This window comes from Nicotiana attenuata, unplaced genomic scaffold, assembly GCF_001879085.1.
Source record: "Nicotiana attenuata strain UT unplaced genomic scaffold, NIATTr2, whole genome shotgun sequence".
NCBI classification, from domain to species: domain Eukaryota; kingdom Viridiplantae; phylum Streptophyta; class Magnoliopsida; order Solanales; family Solanaceae; genus Nicotiana; species Nicotiana attenuata.
In genome coordinates, this window is record NW_017672861.1 from 139,432 (window position 1) to 157,164 (window position 17,733).

The 17,733-nt window shown below is 41.8% G+C and overlaps 1 protein-coding gene across 1 annotated transcript in view; it reads left to right on the forward strand.

The window, feature by feature from the left end:
• Positions 1 to 16,329, forward strand: part of LOC109214740 — a 76,503-nt gene extending 60,174 nt beyond the window's left edge. Inside the window, exon 4 of the mRNA XM_019378691.1 lies at positions 16,248 to 16,329. Within this exon, the coding sequence (XP_019234236.1) occupies positions 16,248 to 16,329 (82 nt within the window). The remainder of the gene's footprint in view (positions 1 to 16,247) is intronic.
• Positions 16,330 to 17,733: the final 1,404 nt, after the last annotated feature.

The window sequence follows — 17,733 nt, forward strand, 5'->3', positions numbered from 1 at the left end:
CAGATTATGATGCGTTAGGGCACCTAGAGCGATTAACTCTTGGGTTGGTTTGCATTACCAGAGATTAGGGTAAGGGCTCGAAGTAACCTCGAGGGGAAGGTGTTAGGCACCCCTCTTGGTCCACAACTGTGGGTCTCTGCCGAACCTATATTCACAAATTAGTTCATAAATAAACAATTGAAGCAAGTAATTGGAAGTAGAGCATGTTGGGCAAAAAATAAGAATTTAAAGAGGTTGTGAAAAAAAAGGGAAAAATGAAGTTTCAAGCAAAGGATTTGGGGAATAGGGAGGTCCTAGGTTGGTTAGCCTATAGGATCACATCAGTACAATGCCCAGTAATCACTCCTTGGAAAGGGGCTATGCGTGGCATTAGCGCACCGGTCATCATATCCATGTCTACCCTTCCTATCCCCTTATTGGTCATGCAAAGCGAGTGTTGGTCACAGATTCCTATTGCGTGCTGCTACCCGTCCCTTCTTAGTGGTCCCGGAGGGAATTAGGACCTCCACTTATAGGTAGTTCTAGACAAACCCCTATGGTTTTTAAAGGTGAAAATTCTAAGGCGACAAGCAAAACATTTAGGACTTTGAGCAAACAAGAACAGGAAGGAGTAGATAAAGGCTCAATTTCCCTCCTCAAGTAAACATACAAGCAGCACGACTCAAACACAGTTAAGGTCTTTATTAATCAAAGTCCTAAAGTAGGATCTCTAAGTGACTGTGCGAAAACAGACCAAACCTTTATACTCAGAAGTTATAACCTAGAAGTTGCCTAGGGACTCTTTTTTAAAAATTCTCAGACTCAGAAACGTTAAACGACAGAAAGAGCTTCAGGGGAGTGCAGTTTTGAAAATGCCCTAAGGCTTGCCTATATGCAGCATACTATGTCTATATTAATGCAGAGACAAACAGGTTTTTGAAATAGACTCCTTTAATACCTATAAGCATGGTATCTAATGAGATTAATGCAATTTTGGAAGAACTTGTTTCAGAAAATGCTTGACACTTAATAAGACCAGTTTTAGAAATGAACTAGGCGTGATGAAGTTGATTTATTAGGCCAAATTTAATTACCAGACAGAATTGCGAGTATAGATCTCTATAGGCATGACATCTAGGTGTATTACTGATTTTAGCAACATACATAAATGCTTATTAAAACTGAATCGGAGTTGAGTCCTATAGGCATGGCATCTATATCTGAATCGATTTAAGGCATGATTGTTTGGGACCTATAAACATGGTCTCTAACATGACAGAATGCAAAACCTCATGAACATGATTTCTATCTGATGCTAACGAAATTAGAAGTGAGATCCTATAGGCATGATTTCTATTAGGCAAGGCAATCAGATTTAAAAGACTAAATCCCTATGAGCATGTTTTCTATTGCGCAAAGCAGGCAGATTTAAAAAGTAAGATCCTAAGAGCAGGATTTCTACCCATATTACCCCATAAAGTATACATCTACCCACCCTTTTTACTAAATACCCCAAATATCTTTTTACAAATTATTACAGGCCAATGAATGAATTACATAAGTAAAATAGAAAATCAAGAAGCTATTCTATAGGGAGCCTACAATTAGGCCCAAGTTTCCCAAAGCCTCCAATAGTCTCGTATGCCTCAATTCCATAGACAAATCAGAGTCTAGGTGCATCAAAGTTCTCTAAGGGCCTCAAAGACCCCGGGCAGTGCTTACACCTACACTTAGCAACCAAGAATTGAACAAGTGCAGTGTGGAAAGGCTAGCCTCAGTATGCCAGAGTTCAGAGGGCTCTCAAAGGATCCCAAAGCAGTACACATACTAGAGGGGGCAGAACTTATTGACAAAGAGTAAAGTGGAAGTGCAGGGCACGAGTTGGAAAAAGGTTATTAAAGACTATATTGGAAAGTCTGTTTTGAAAGAGATTAGTAAAGCAAAAAAGATTGTTTGAAAAGAGGTTGGAGTAGTAAACAAGCTTAAACACCTTAAGAAAAGATCACACACAGCTAGTTTGTAGAATTCAGTAGTCATACAGGGGTCGAGGGGTTAGGGATACATAGACATTTGGCTGCACAACCCTGCAAAGATCTTAAGACTGGTTATGGACATGCTCAGAAATAATTTGACCCTGGTATAATCACACACCAGTTAGGAGAAATACAAGCACATAGAAGGGGTGATAAGGGTTTGGGGATTCATAGGATGGTAAGCACACAAGAAATAAAAGACAGTTGACAAAGCATGCTTTGAAACACACATAAGGTAATACATTGATCTAAAGGGAAAGGGAGACATGATAGCATGCTGATAATATAACTTAACTACAAGTTTCACAACAAAACCACAAGTAGAAGAAAGCTAGAAATAAAAGAAACTTAAACAATAAGAGAAGCATATTGTTGTTGGAGCTTTAAATCAAAACTAGGACATACCGGTGAAGGTAGAAGTAAGCAGAATGAAAGAACCAAAGAGCACAGATGATTAGCCTTGGCTTTCAGCCGGCTAACAGTAGCAAGTAGCACAAGAGAGAAGGAGAGCAGAGGTTTTTAGTAAGAGAGGTAGTTTTTGAAAACCAGTGTTCGTGTTAATGAAAGACTTAGGGTATTTATAGTTGAAAGTAGGTAATGAAATAAGGTAAGAATCATAGTAGTACAATAATTGAAGAACTCAAAATCAATCAATTAGAGAATCAAGGAAGTACTCCTTAAGTTAAGGGAATCAAATCAAACGGGAAGATTCAGTATCATATAAGGCAAGAAGAAAAATCAGTGCATCACTAAATAAGGAAGGGGTCAAGGTTCAGTAAGCATAGAGTAATCGATTAGGACTAAATTCATAAAACCTTCATTAAGGACACAACTCAGTAGAAATAAAGTATCATAGCAAATATGGTAATGAAATCAGCCAGCTTAATCAGACGGGGCAAAGCTTTTAGGGCTTTAAAAGAAAACCTTTCAATCACCAACAATTAAGAAAATCAGAATCAATCAAGAGGGAGTCATGATTCTGCGTTTTCAACATATAAATAGAGGAGATCAAATGGACATAGCAAACAGGCAAGGTCGGCCATATAGACGGAGAGAAGCTAGAGATGAGCAAACACAATCATACAGAAGTGACCTAAGCAGGCTAAAGACTCAGTAGAAAACCCACTCGAAGCATGGTAACCAACAGAAACTTAACAAGATCAAGTAGTCATGCTAACACACAGAACAAAAGCAAAGAAAGTCTTAAAGATTAGGCATTTTTTAACAGAGTCGAGTTAAAGAGCAGTAGGCACATAAAATCAGTCAAAATGAGCAAGGAAATAGTTTTAATCATAAAGAAAATCGATTAAAACAAGTGCGGAAGAAACTCCGAGAAACCCTAGTTTTTTAAAGAAAGCAAAAATGGTTTAAAACTGAGGATCTTTCAGAAGAAATTTGAGAATAGTGCAAATCATTGGAAGAAACAGACTTAAAGCGTTAAAAAATAACCCAGATCTAAGAGATTCAAACGAAAGTTAGGGTTTCAAAGGAAACCCAAATAGAAACGAGAGAAACCTATTAGCAAAAACTACCATANGGTCGGGTTTAAAATTTAGAAAATTAGGAGCCCGAGTCAGGTTTGCGGTCGCGCTTTGCGATCGCAGATACAAAATGCGGTCCGCAGAATGGACCGCAAAAAGTGTTCCAAAAACCTGATTCCACTGTTTGGGTATGCGACGGAAATGCGGTCCGCATACACGGTTTGCGGTCGCATAATGCACCGCATTTTTGACCTCAAATTTGACTGACACATTGACTCACTTTGCGATGGAAATGCGGTCCGCATATTAGTTATGCGGTCGCATAATGGACTGCATTTTGACCTTAATTTTAACCAAACCACTGACTCATTATGCGACAGAAATGCGGTCCGCATACTTGATTTGCGACTGCATTCTGGACCGCAAAATAGCACATTTCTGGAAAACTTGATTCTTTGATCTTTAAATACTTAGATCAGTACAAAAGGGTCCGGCTCGCCGCGAAGAACTTGACACTATGAGCTACTAGGTTTTGAGCACAAATTTTTACGGGGCCTTACAATACTATGTCTATATTAATGCAGAGACAAACAGGTTTTCGAAATAGACTCCTTTAATACCTATATGCAATTTTGAAAGAACTTGTTTCAGAAAATGCTTGACACCTAATAAAACCGGTTTTAGAAATGAACTAGGCGTTATGAAGTTGATTTATTAGGCCAAATTTAATTACCAGACAGAATTGCGAGTATAGATCCCTATAGGCATGACATCTAGGCGTATTACTGATTTTAGCAACATACAGAAATGCTTATTAAAACTGAATCGGAGTTGAGTCCTATAGGCATGGCATCTATATCTTAATCGATTTAAGGCATGATTGTTTGGGACCTATAAACATGGTCTCTAACATGACAAAATGCAAAACCTTATGAACATGATTTCTATCTGATGCAAACGAAATTAGAAGTGAGATCCTATAGGCATGATTTCTATTAGGCAAGGCAATCAGATTTAAAAGAGTAAATCCCTATGAGCATGTTTTCTATTGCGCAAAGCAGGCAGATTTAAAAAGTAAGATCCTAAGAGCAGGATTTCTACCCATATTACCCCATAAAGTATACATCTACCCACACTTTTTACTAAGTACCCCAAATATCTATTTACAAATTATTACAGGCCAATGAATGAATTACATAAGTAAAATAGAAAATCAAGAAGCTATTCTATAGGGAGCCTACAATTAGGCCCAAGTTTCCTAAAGCCTCCAATAGTCTCGTATGCCTCAATTCCATAGACAAATATGAGTCTAGGCGCATCAAAGTTTCATAAGGGCCTTAAGGACCCCGGACAGTGCTTACACCTAGACTTAGCAACCAAGAATTGAAACAGTGCAGTGTGGAAAGGCCAGCCTCAGTATGCCAGAGTTCAGAGGGCTCTCAAAAGATCCCAAAGCAGTACACATACTAGAGGGGGCAAAACTTATTGACGAAGAGTAAAGTGGAAGTGCAGGGCACGAGTTGGAAAAAGGTTATTAAAGACTATATTGGAAAGTCTGTTTTGAAAGCAATTAGTAAAGCAACAAAGATTGTTTGAAAAGAGGTTGGAGTAGTAAACAAGCTTAAACACCTTAAGAAAAGATCACACACAGCTAGTTTGTAGAATTCAGTAGTCATATGGGGGTCGAGGGGTTAGGGATACATAGACATTTGGCTGCACAAGCCAGCAAAGATCTTAAGACTGGTTATGGACATGCTCAGAGATAATTGACCCTGGCATAATCACACACCAGTCAAGAGAAATACAAGCACATAGAATGGGTGATAAGGGTTTGGGGAATCATAGGATGGTAAGCACACAAGAAATAAAAAACAGTTGACAAAGCATGCTTTGAATCACACATATACATTGATCTGAAGGGAAAGGGAGACATGATAGCATGCTGATAATAAAACTTAACTACAAGTTTCACAACAAAACCACAAGTAGAAGCAAGCTAGAAATAAAAGAAAGTGAAACAATAGGAGAAGCATATTTTTGTTGGAGCTTTAAATCAAAACTAGGACATACCAGTGAGGGTAGAAGTAAGCTGAATGAAAGAACCAAAGAGCACAGATGATTAGCCTTGGCTTTCAGCCGGCTAACAGTATCTAGTAGCACAACAGAGAAGGAGAGCAGAGGTTTTTAGTAAGAGAGGTAGTTTTTGAAAACCAGTGTTCGTGTTAATGAAGGACTTAGGGTATTTATAGTTGAAATTATGTAATGAAATAAGGTAAGAATCATAGTAGTACAATAAATTAAGAACTCAGAATCAATCAATTAGAGAATCAAGGAAGTACTCCTTAAGTTAAGGGAATCAAATCAAACGGGAAGATTCAGTATCATATAAGGCAAGAAGAAAAATCAGTGCATGACTAAATAAGGAAGGGGTCAAGGTTCAGTAAGCATAGAGTAGTCGATTAGGACTAAATTCATAAAACCTTCATTAAGGACACAACTCAGTAGAAATAAAGTATCATAGCAAATATGGTAATAAAATCAGTCAGCTTAAACAGACGGGGCAAAGCTTTTAGGGCTTTCAAAGAAAACCTTTCAATCACCAACAATTAAGAAAATCAGAATCAATCAAGAGGGAGTCATGATTCTGCGTTTTCAACATATAAATAGAGGAGATCAAATGGACGTACCAAACAGTCCAGGTCAGCCATATAGACGGAGAGAAGCTAGAGATGAGCAAACACAATCATACAGAAGTGACCTAAGCAGGCTAAAGACTCAGTAGAAAACCCACTCGAAGCATGGTAACCAACAGAAACTTAACAAGATCAAGTAGTCATGCTAACACACAGAACAAAAGCAAAGAAAGTCTTAAAGATATGGGATTTTTTAACAGAGTCGAGTTGAAGAGCAGTAGGCACATAAAATCAGTCAAAATGAGCAAGGAAATAGTTTTAATCATAAAGAAAATCGATTAAAACAAGTGCGGAAGAAACTCCGAGAAATCCTAGTTTTTTAAAGAAAGCAAAAATGGTTTAAAACTGAGGATCTTTCAGAAGAAATTCGAGAATAGTGCAAATCATTGGAAGAAACAGACTTAAAGCGTTAAAAAATAACCCAGATCTAAAAGATTCAAACGAGAGTTAGGGTTTCAAAGGAAACCCAAATAGAAACGAGAGAACCTATTGCAAAACTCCATAAATCGTAACATATATGGTGTGATTTTGCCCAAAATCATACCAGAGAAGCCATGAACAACAGAAACAGAAACCCTAGGTCCATATCGGCATGGCACAGGACCCTTGAAGGCCTCAGAGATGATGAGCAAGGCGATGAGAGACCCATTGGAGGCTTGGGGTTGAGAGGTGGTCGCCGGAGATGACCAGAGAAGGAGGCGGCGGTTGAAGAATGATTAGGGTGTGAGAGAGAAGAGAGACGAGAGCATCTGAAGGCGGCGGTGGTATGGGAATGAATAGGGTTAGGGGTCGTTTAAGAATTAAAAAGGAAAGGAGGGATGAGGGCCGTTGATCTTTTAGATCAACGGCCAGGATTTAAGGTGGCTTGGGTCGGGTAGGGGTAATTCGGGCCTGGGTCGGGTTATTTGATAGGAGATTGGGCTGGGGAGGGGTCCGATTTTGGCTACAATTGAAAGCCCAATTCGGCTAGTATTTAAATAGCCAATTTCGCTAGTTTAATTTATATAAAATAATAGGTAATTTTTGGAAAATAATTCAAGGTGCCAAAAAATGATTTAAAATACATAATTAACATATTAAAAATATAAGGACCAATTTTATGCATATAAAATATGATTATTCATTAAAAGGGCTAACATTGCAATTATATGCAATTTAGCTTAAAAAATACTAAATGTAATTATAAAAATGCATGAAAAATATTAGCCATATTTTGACATAAGTATAGAAATTAAATGAGTAAATCATCATAAAAATAATTTGGAAAATATTTATTGGGGGTTTTATGGATAAAAAAAGGGGAAAATAACTCAATTTAAACCCTTAAAATTACGGGAAAAATAATAAAGGCCTTGTGCATGCTTATATATGCATATATATGTTATTTTGAAGGTATTTATGCATATATAAAAATATAGGGAAAAATTGGGTATCAATAGTTGTCCCTCTTTATCCGGGAAGGATGAAAGAGTGTTCGGGTAAATAAATGATGGCCAATTTTGACCGGATGGGATGCTTTGATAGATAGAGGCCAAGCTCTGGTTTTTGAGTTGCCTACATATCCCTGGTTTTACAGGAATCAGGCCATGTGTAGTTCTGGATTCACCTGCGGAGTATGCCGATGAAATTATTGTAAGAACGGACACGAGATGTGGAAGCAGCTACGGTGAGCGGTTAAGGCTCGGGACGATTGTAGGGAACTGGAGTGAGATTGCTCATGCTAGTATAGCGGTTGTTTGCTGGTTACCTGCAGATAGAAGATGCTACAAACATATTTGCAAAAATTTAAACATGATGCAGATTCCCTTTGGACCATGAATGTTGTCTTCGGATGGTTAAAGATGATGTCCTTGGACCATGACGTCCTGGGCCATGAATTGTTTAATGAGGAATTCGCAGGCCATGAAATTATGTTCTCGGGCCATGAAAATGGTGCCTCCGAACCATGACACCTTTGAATAATGATATGCAAATTTGAGGGATCCTCAGGCCATGGCATGGTGTCTTCCGGCTATGAAGATGGTGCCTTTGGACTATGACGCCTTTGGATAAATTGGCAATATTTCAGCCCATGATATGCAAGAGTATGATGTTAACAAGACAAGGCTTAGTCTTGTGAAATAAAGGGCAGAGCTTAGCCCGATTGAAAAGCAGGTAGATAGTAGTAGAAATAGAGCAATATTGGTGCAAAGAGGGACAGTGCTTAGTCCCGTGCAAGTGGGGAGGCAGGGATTAGCCTTATACAAATGGGGAGTCAGGGCTTAGACTCATGCAGGCATGGAGGCAAGGATCAGCCTCATGCAAATATGGAGTCAAGGATTAGACTCATGCAAGGAGAAGGCAGTGCATAGCCTTATGCGAGGTGGAGGCAGGGCTTAGCCTCATGCAAGCTTGGGGACAGGGCTTAGTCCCATGCAAAATGGAAGGCAGAGCTTAGCCTTATACAGATATGGAGTCAGGGCTTAGACTCATGCAAATATGGAGTCAAGGATTAGACTCATGCAAGGAGAAGGCAACGCTTAGCCTTAATCAAAATGGAGGTAGAGCTTAACCTCATGCAAGATTCGGGACAGGGCTCAGTCCCATGCAAATGGAAGGCAGAGCTTAGCCTTATGCAGATATGGAGTCAGAGCTTAGACTCATGCAGGATTCGGGATAGGACTTAGTCCCATGCAAATGGAAGGTAGAGCTTAGCCTTATGCAGATATGGAGTCAGAGCTTAGACTCATACAGGATTCGGGACAGGGCTTAGTCCCATGCAAATGGAAGGTAGAGCTTAGCCTTATGCAGATATGGAATCAGAGCTTAGACTCATGCAGGATGCGGGACAGGGCTTAGTCCCATGCAAATGGAAGGCAGAGCTTAGCCTTATGCAGATATGGAGTCAGAGCTTAGACTTATGCAAAGAGAAAATAGCAGATAAGGGTAGAGTATGTCTTAGCTAGGATATATTCAGTGTCTGATGGCCGGATGGATGATGAATTTGCTTTGTGTATACATGTTCCGCGAATGTTACCGTTACGTCAAATGTGCCTGCGCTCAAAGAGAAATCGTAAGTTTTATGAGGGGAGGTTGGTTCTTGCTTCACCTGCCGGCCTTGCTCTGCTCTGCTCTGGAAGCCCCTCTTCGAGTTCTCTTAAGTAGCGTCTGACCGTTATGAAAAAATATGCATTCATTGATAAAATAGAATCGTTTTGGAAACATATTGATATATCAAGTAATTTGATCAACTAGCGATTGTGACATATCTCAAAGGCATTGTAGCTCTCTTATGTTGGAATTTTGAGGATCATTCTGCCCCAGTTTGGTAGATGATTTTAACTATTTGCGGATGGCTAACCCTGCTGAATCTTCTTCGGAATTTTGAGAATCCTTCTAAAAATTCTGCCCCAGTTCTAGACTAACTGCTGACTTCCTGGCATGTGATGACGCTGGCTGGACTTGCTCCGGAATTTTGAGGACCCTCTTCAAAATTCTGCCCCAGTTTCTGATTTTGGGGAAATGAAAATTTTATTATGATATGACCGAGCCCATAAGGCTGCCTACGTATCCCCTCTTAAATGGGAATCAGGTCAAGCGTAGTTCAATTACATCATAAAAGAAATGTGAAATAGTCTAGGCATAGTATCTCTTGACTGCGTCTGAATTGATTGGTTTTGGCCAGATTTCTCCGTCCATTTCTGCAAGTATGAGTGCTCCTCCTGTCAGGACCCTGTGAACCATATACGGACCTTTCCAGTTGGGAGAGAATTTCCCTTTGGCTTCAGCTTGATGCGGGAAGATTTTCTTCAATACCAACTGTCCTGGTGCGAACCGTCTTGGTTTGATCTTTTGTTGAAAGCTCTGGACATTCTGTTCTGATAAAGTTGGCCGTGACATACTGCGTTCATTCTCTTTCCATCGATAAGGGCCAATTGTTCATAGCGGCTCCTTGTCCATTCCGCATCGCTGAGTTCAGCTTCCTGTATGACTCTTAAAGAAGGAAGCTCTACCTCGGCTGGGATGACAGCCTCGGTACCATAAACCAGCATGTAGGGGGTTGCCTCGGTTGATGTGCAAACTGTGGTGCGGTACCCTAAAAGAGCAAAGGGTAACTTCTCATGCCACTGCTTGTGATTCTCTATCATTTTCCTTAGTATCTTCTTAATGTTTTTGTTGGCGGCTTCTACGGCTCAATTCATATGCGTTCTGTAGGCGGTGGAATTCTTGTGCTTGATTTTGAAAGTTTCACATATAGCTTTCATCAGATCACTGTTGAGGTTGGCGGCATTGTCGGTAATAATGGACTGAGGAACTTCGAATCGGCAGACAATACGATCCTTGACAAAATCTGCGACGACTTTCTTGGTTACATCTTTGTAAGATGCAGGTTCTCCCCATTTCGTGAAGTAATTAATGGCTACCAGAATAAACCGGTGTCCGTTCGAAGCAATGGGCTCTATCGGACCGATGACATCCATTCCCCAGGCGGCGAACGACCAAGGTGATCTTGTTGCATTGAGCTCGTTTGTCGGCACCTTTATCATGTCGGCATGCGCTTGGCATCGAAAGCATTTGCGGACATATTAGACACAATCCGTCTCCATGGTCATCCAAAAGTAACCTGCCCTGAGTATTTTCTTGGCCAGAACAAAACCATTCATGTGCGGACCACATGTCCCAGCAAGCACATCCTCAAGTAGCTTAGAAGCTTCCTTTACGTCGACACACCTTAGTAAACCCAAATCCGGAGTTTTTCCATACAAGTTCCCTCCGCTGTGGAAGAAGTGATTTGACAATCTCCGGAGCGTGCGTTTCTGAATGTGATTTGCATGCTTCGGGTATTCTCCTTTTGATAAGTACTCCTTGATGTCATGGAACCAAGGCTTTCCATCTGCTTCTTCCTCGACATGAGCACAATATGCTGGTTGATTATGGATCCTCACCGGAATGGGATCAATATAGTTCTTATCTAGATGCTGTATCATTGATGACAAAGTGGTTAATGCGTCGGCGAACTCATTCTGAATTCTGGGCACATGTCGGAATTCTATCTTCGTGAACCTCCTTTTCAATTCCTGCACATGGTGCAGATATGGCAAAATCTTGGAATTCTTGGTAGCCCATTCTCATTGTACCTGGTGCACAAATAAATCTGAATCGCCGATCACTAACAACTCCTGAATGTTCATGTCGACTGCCATGTTGAGCCCTAGTATGCAGGCTTCATATTCCGCCATGTTGTTGGTGCAGGGAAATCTGAGTTGAGCAGATACAGGATAATGTTGACCTGTTTCTGATACCAAAACTGCTCCAATGCCTACTCCTTTGAAATTTGCGGCTCCATCAAAGAACATCCTCCAACCGTCATATGCTTCGGTAATGTCTTCTCCTACGAATGATACTTCTTCATCAGGAAAATACATTTTCAAGGGTTCGTATCCTCCTCCCACCGGATTTTCAGCGAGGTGATCTGCCAATGTCTGTCCCTTGACTGCCTTTTGAGTTACATAGACGATGTCGAACTCACTTAGTAGTATCTGCCATTTAGCCAACTTCCCCGTAGGCATGGGATTCTGAAATATGTACTTCAAAGGATCCATTCTGGATATGAGGTACTTAGTGTAGGCACAGAAATAATGCCTCAACTTCTGGGCTGTCCAGGTCAAAGCACAGCAAGTGCGTTCAAGCAGAGAATACCGTGCTTCATAAGGTGTGAATTTCTTACTCAGGTAATATATGGCTTGCTCCTTTCTTCCTGTCTCATCATGTTGTCCTAAAACACATCCAAAGGCTCCATCTAACACGGATAGATAAAGTAGCAAAGGTCGTCCTCAAGCGGGACCAGAACTGGTGGTGTGGACATGTATTCCTTGATCTTGTCAAAAGCCTTCTGACAATCCTCGGTCCAACTCGTCTCGACATCCTTCCTCAACATCTTGAAGATAGGTTCACATATTACAGTGGTCTGTGCTATGAATCGACTGATGTAGTTGAGTCGTCCCAAGAAGCTCATCACGTCCATTTTGATTTTGGGTGGTGGTAACTCCTGAATAGCTTTGACTTTAGTCGGATCTAGCTCGATCCCTTGGTGACTGACAATGAATCCCAATAACTTTCCTGCAGGAACCCCGAATGCACACTTTGCAGGGTTCAAATTCAAATTGTACCTCCTGAGCCTGTCGAAGAATTTCCTCAAGTCTGCTATGTGATCTGTGGCCCTCTTGGATTTGATAATGACATCGTCCACATATACCTCTATTTCTCTGTGTATCATATCATGGAATATGGTTGTCATGGCCCTCATGTAAGTAGCCCCAGCATTCTTCAGACCGAATGGCATCATCTTGTAACAGTATACACCCCAAGGCATAATAAAAGCCGTCTTCTCGGCATCTTCTTCATCCATCCAGATCTGGTAATAACTTGCGAAGCAATCTACAAAGGATTGGAGCTCATGCTTGGCGCAATTATCGATCAGGATATATATGTTTGGCAGCGGGAAGTCGTCATTGGGACTTGCTCTATTTAAATCCCGATAATCAACGCATACTCGGACCTTTCCGTCTTTCTTCGGAACTGGCACAATGTGAGCTAACCAGGTTGGGTACTCAACCACCCTTAGAACCTTGGCTTTGATCTGCTTGGTAACTTCCTCCTTGATCTTCAGGCTCATGTCTGGTTTGAATTTTCTGAGTTTCTGCTTGACCGGCGGACACATGGGGTTATTAGGCAACTTGTGAGCTACTATAGATGTGCTCAAACCGGTCATATCGTCATACGACCATGCAAAAATGTCCTCATATTCCTTTAGAAAACGGATGTATTCTTCGTTCTCTGTTGGCGATAAGTGAATGCTGACGCAGGTTTCTTTGACGGTCTTGGCGTCTCCCAAATTTACTGCTTCTGTTTCGTCCAGGTTGGACTAGGCTTGTTCTCAAAATTCTCAACTTCCCTGACAATTTCCTCGGGTATCTCATCTCCTTCCTCTAAGTCACTATTCTCATACTGGGTTGCCTCATTACATGTCACAGTCACGGGTTCATCAGGAAAAGTAATAATAACACTGTAGAAGGGAAAAGTATAAAAATAGTATGAATAATGATGAAGAATAGATACGTTTGATTAAAACTGAGAAAATCGTTCAAACAAAAGCTTGGCTCGGTGGATCGAGCATTTACTTAAAACAAGGAAATCTTAAAACAAAATTGCTGAAAAATTTAAATGCCTAGACAACTATAAATTCTGCCAAGCTACCTAGGGACTCGACGAGCTCGGGATGGTGTGGCGGTCCAGTTTCTGAGAACAGCTCCCTTTGCCACAGTCTGAATGGTGAGGCCTTCTTCCTCCTCCTCCTCAATTATGGCACTACAGTCCATATCCTCATCTTCCAAGAACAGATCCTTCAGCCCAGCTAGTGCTTCTTCTTCAGCAGTTCCCCATATTGTGTCTTTCTGATGGAAAGCTTATTCTAAACGGGGTACCGGTTGCTCAAGAGGGTAATATGGTCCGCGCTACAGAGGCGACCAATTCCAGTATTCTTGCCATGTGTACTGGTACCCGAGCCCAAAGGTAGTACTATGATTCTTCAGCTGTATTGGTTTGGTGATGCCTTGGAGGTTCTTTTCCAATCCTTTGCCGGGTTCATATCTAGACCATGCTAATATGCTTTCTATCTTGTTACTCCACCACTTGTCTTTCTCGACAGCATTGACCCATTCGATGTGATGGTAGGTTTCCCCTCCTAGTCTTCTTCTATCTCCAATAGCCGGAATGGTTTGACTGGTGTAGATGGGGTTACTCCCGTCTCCATGGATAATTACCTCCTGACGGTTCCATTCGAATTTTACGGCTTGATAGAGTGTAGAGGGCACAGACAGCGTGGATCCACAAGCGGCCCAACAAAAGATTATATGAGGCTGGTATGTCAAGCACTTCAACTCAACGTCGAACCAAGTTGGTCCCATCTGCAAACAAAGGTTGATCTCCCCGATCGTGGCCCTCTGGGACCCATCAAAAGCCTTCACATTCATGCTTCCGGTCCGTATTTCATGGAAACCTTTGTCCAACCTTTTAAGGGTTTCCAGTTGACAAATATTCAGACTAGAACCTCAATCAACCAGGACCCTAGCAATGAACTTGTCTTTAAATTGTACCGTGATATGCAATGCTCGATTGTGATTTCGTCCCTCGGGTGGCAGCTCATCCTCGTGGAAGATTATCTTACGGCTTTCTAGTACTTGTCCGACCATGTTGGCCATTTCTCTGTCGGTGATATTACTGGGTACGTACGCCTCGCTCAACACTTTCATTAAGTCATTCTTGTGTGACTCAGAGTTCTGCAATAGTGACAGGATAGATATCTGAGCAGGGACTTTATTCAGGTGATCAACAACAGAGTACTCTTTCCCCTGTACTTTTCTCCACAGGTCATCTGGCCCAGTCTAATTAATAGGTTGCCTAGCAGTGGCTTCCTTACTTGAACCTCCTAGGTGTTCAAGCGTATAGACTCTTCCAGTCCTAGTCATTCCCTGTGCCACATCAGATTCCTCTACCTTGGCCTTCCCTTTCTGCCGAGCCTCAGCGACATAATCCCAGGGTATTGCTTTTGAGCTGAATCTGGGTGTGGTTGATACTGTCACAGTGAAGGGTGTGACCACTTCTACTTCGAATGGAGTGGGGGTGACTGCGGGCGGAGCCACTTCTACCTCAAACGGATCGGATGTAGTTACCTCAACCTCGATAGGTGCCTGAGTCTGAACCACAATAGGAGTGAGTGTGACTGCGACCTTAGGGTCGTCGCCTTCCCGAATAAGCCCGATCGACCCTTCAGGGTCCCATTCTTCATTTGTTTTTATCACATGTATACCATCACTTCTGTGATCAGGGAGAGGATTATTACGGACATTAGGTGAGGCTCCTTTGCTTGTATGACCTTGTTGTCAATTAATGTTTGAATCTTATCCTTCAATGTCCGGCACTCAGATGTGGTGTGCCCTTTCATACCGGAATGGTACGCACAAGTCTTGTTTGGATTGACCCACTGGGATGGGTTTTCTATCGCCACAGCGGGAATAGGAGTGACATAACCGGAGGCTTTTAACCTTTCATATAATTGGTCAATGGGCTCGGCAATGCCGGTATACTATCTGGGTGGCTTGCGGTCAAAGTTCGGTCGTGGTCTTGGATAATTTTGATGAGCTGGTGGTGATTGGAAGTGGGATGGTTGGGAGCTATATGTGTGATGGACAGAGGTTGGTTGGGAATATCTGGGGGATGGAGGTTGATATGTGGGCGATAGTGCTTGGTACGTGGGTGGAGGTGTTTGGTATGTGGGTGGCGGTGTTTGGTAGACAAGTGGGGATTTTGGGCCTTGGGCTAACTTCCCCAACATCTCTCTTCTTCGATATGCCACCTTAGTGCCTTATTTGTGGCTTGCAAAGCCTTGAAATTGGTTACCATTCCGCTCTTGATCCCTTCTTCAATCCTTTCTCCGAGCTTGATGATGTCAGAGAATTTGTGATTTTCAATAACCATCAGCCTCTCATAATATTGCTGGTCCTTTGCCCTGACAAAGAATTTATTCATCTGTTCTTCGTCCAAAGCGGGCCTGACCTTGGCGGCTTCCGCCTCCAACGGGTAGCATATTCACGGAAGGTCTCAGTGGGTTTCTTCTTGAGATTCTGAATGTAGAAGACATCAGTTGCATTCTCTGTGTTGAACCTGAACCGGTCCATGAAATTTGACGCCATGCTTACCCAATTTGACCACCTCTTGGGATTTTGGCTGATATACCAAGACAGCGCATCCCCAGTAAGGCTCCTCATAAAGAGCTTCATTTGGATCTTTTCATCTTTCCCGACCCCGACAAGTTTGTCACAATAAGTTCTGAGATGAACCCTGGGATCACCTGTACCATCGAACATTTCGAACTTGGGTGGCTTGTATCCTTCTGGAAATTCCACATCGGGCTGTATGCACAGATCTTCATAGTTCAAACCCTCAATCCCTCTATCGCCTTCAACACCCTGAACTTGGCTTGTTAACTTTTTAAGCTCTTCAGCCTTGTTCTTAATGAGCAGGTCCTTTTCGGTGGTTTCTGGTGTACAGGAAATTGGTTGGGTAGAATGTGGTATAGTTTTCGCGTATATGGGGTTGCTCTGATGGGTGCCAGTAACTTGGGTATAGTGGTGATCATTGGTGGAGTTTTGTAGATCGGGAATGAGTGGTGGTGAATTTTGGGGAGTGTGGTAAGTGGTGATTGGCGGATACTGAATTGGTTGATTCTGTTGTGGTGGAGTTGGCATCGGCAATGGATTGATATTTTATGGTGGAGTGGTGTATTGATTTGGTATGGTCGGATTTTGCGGCTGTTGGTTTTGTGTGTTTTGAGGAGGTGTTGGGTTCTTTGCGTTCTGTTGGTGGATATCAGGGACATTGAGGGTTAGTGACAAATTCGCCAAATTGCGGTCCTGCTCAAGTTCTCCTTGCAGTTGTAGTATCCTTTGTTCAAGTCTCAAAACAAGGTCATTTGGGGCCGGAGTACTGCGGCCGTCGGAAGTCTCTACGTTCTCAACGTTTTCCTTTCGGATTCCACTTAAATCATCCATCTTTGCTTTTCCTCTGCTCTTTGTGTTGCTTGGAGGAGGAGGAGGTGGAGGGCCTCTAGATCTGGTGTGATATGCTGATGAGGCCATTATGATCGAACCAACCTATAGGAATGGGAATAATAATAATAAAAAATAAGCAAAAACAAAAGGTAACAAGTCAGTGAGGATCCTGAAATGTTTGCAGTATTTAAACACATATTGCAAGAATGTAAATTCGTCTCCTAACTTGGGAACCTCGTTGTGCCCGAGGTAGGCCTAGCGACAAGTAGATTTGGAGAACTTTTAATGCCAATAAATGCTTTATTTCATAATGTAAGAATAGACGAATCCCAAAACGACATTAAAATAAAAAATGAGTCACTACTGGCACTTGGCCTTATTACATTTGAAAAGCAAGTAAACCTAATCTATTTGGTCTCGGAAGGACTTCCTTCAGGCTGAATGCTCTTGTCGATCAAATCCCCAAGTTCGCGTAGGCTCATTAGCAGGAATGCCTTTGCTAAATGCCCTTCTCCGTTTTCCTCAGCGTTTTGGCAGTTGGCGACTCTCTTCCTCACTTTTCCTTCCAGGCTGTATTCCAGATATTCAAGATTCTCACTAGATTTGGCGGCCCTCTCTTTCCATTCATTGATTTGGTCATTTGATGGAAGATTCCTCCACCAGTCTAGCAAGAGTGAGGGTGTGCTAACCATACCGAAGCTGGGGACCTCGTGCTTCATTTCCTGCAAAACAAAAGGTTAGACCTTACCCCTACCAGACTCGACTATTTATACATTTATGATCAGCATATTGACATTTAGTTCTCTAAATTAATGCACAGAACATGGTTGCGTCCATTAGGATTATGGAAAACCCGATGGACTATGGATAAGGCTTATCTTAAAGGATCATTATGTGGACAACATAACTGAGCTGACTAGGTTTGACCATGATGCATGGACAATTTAAACAGAGTAAG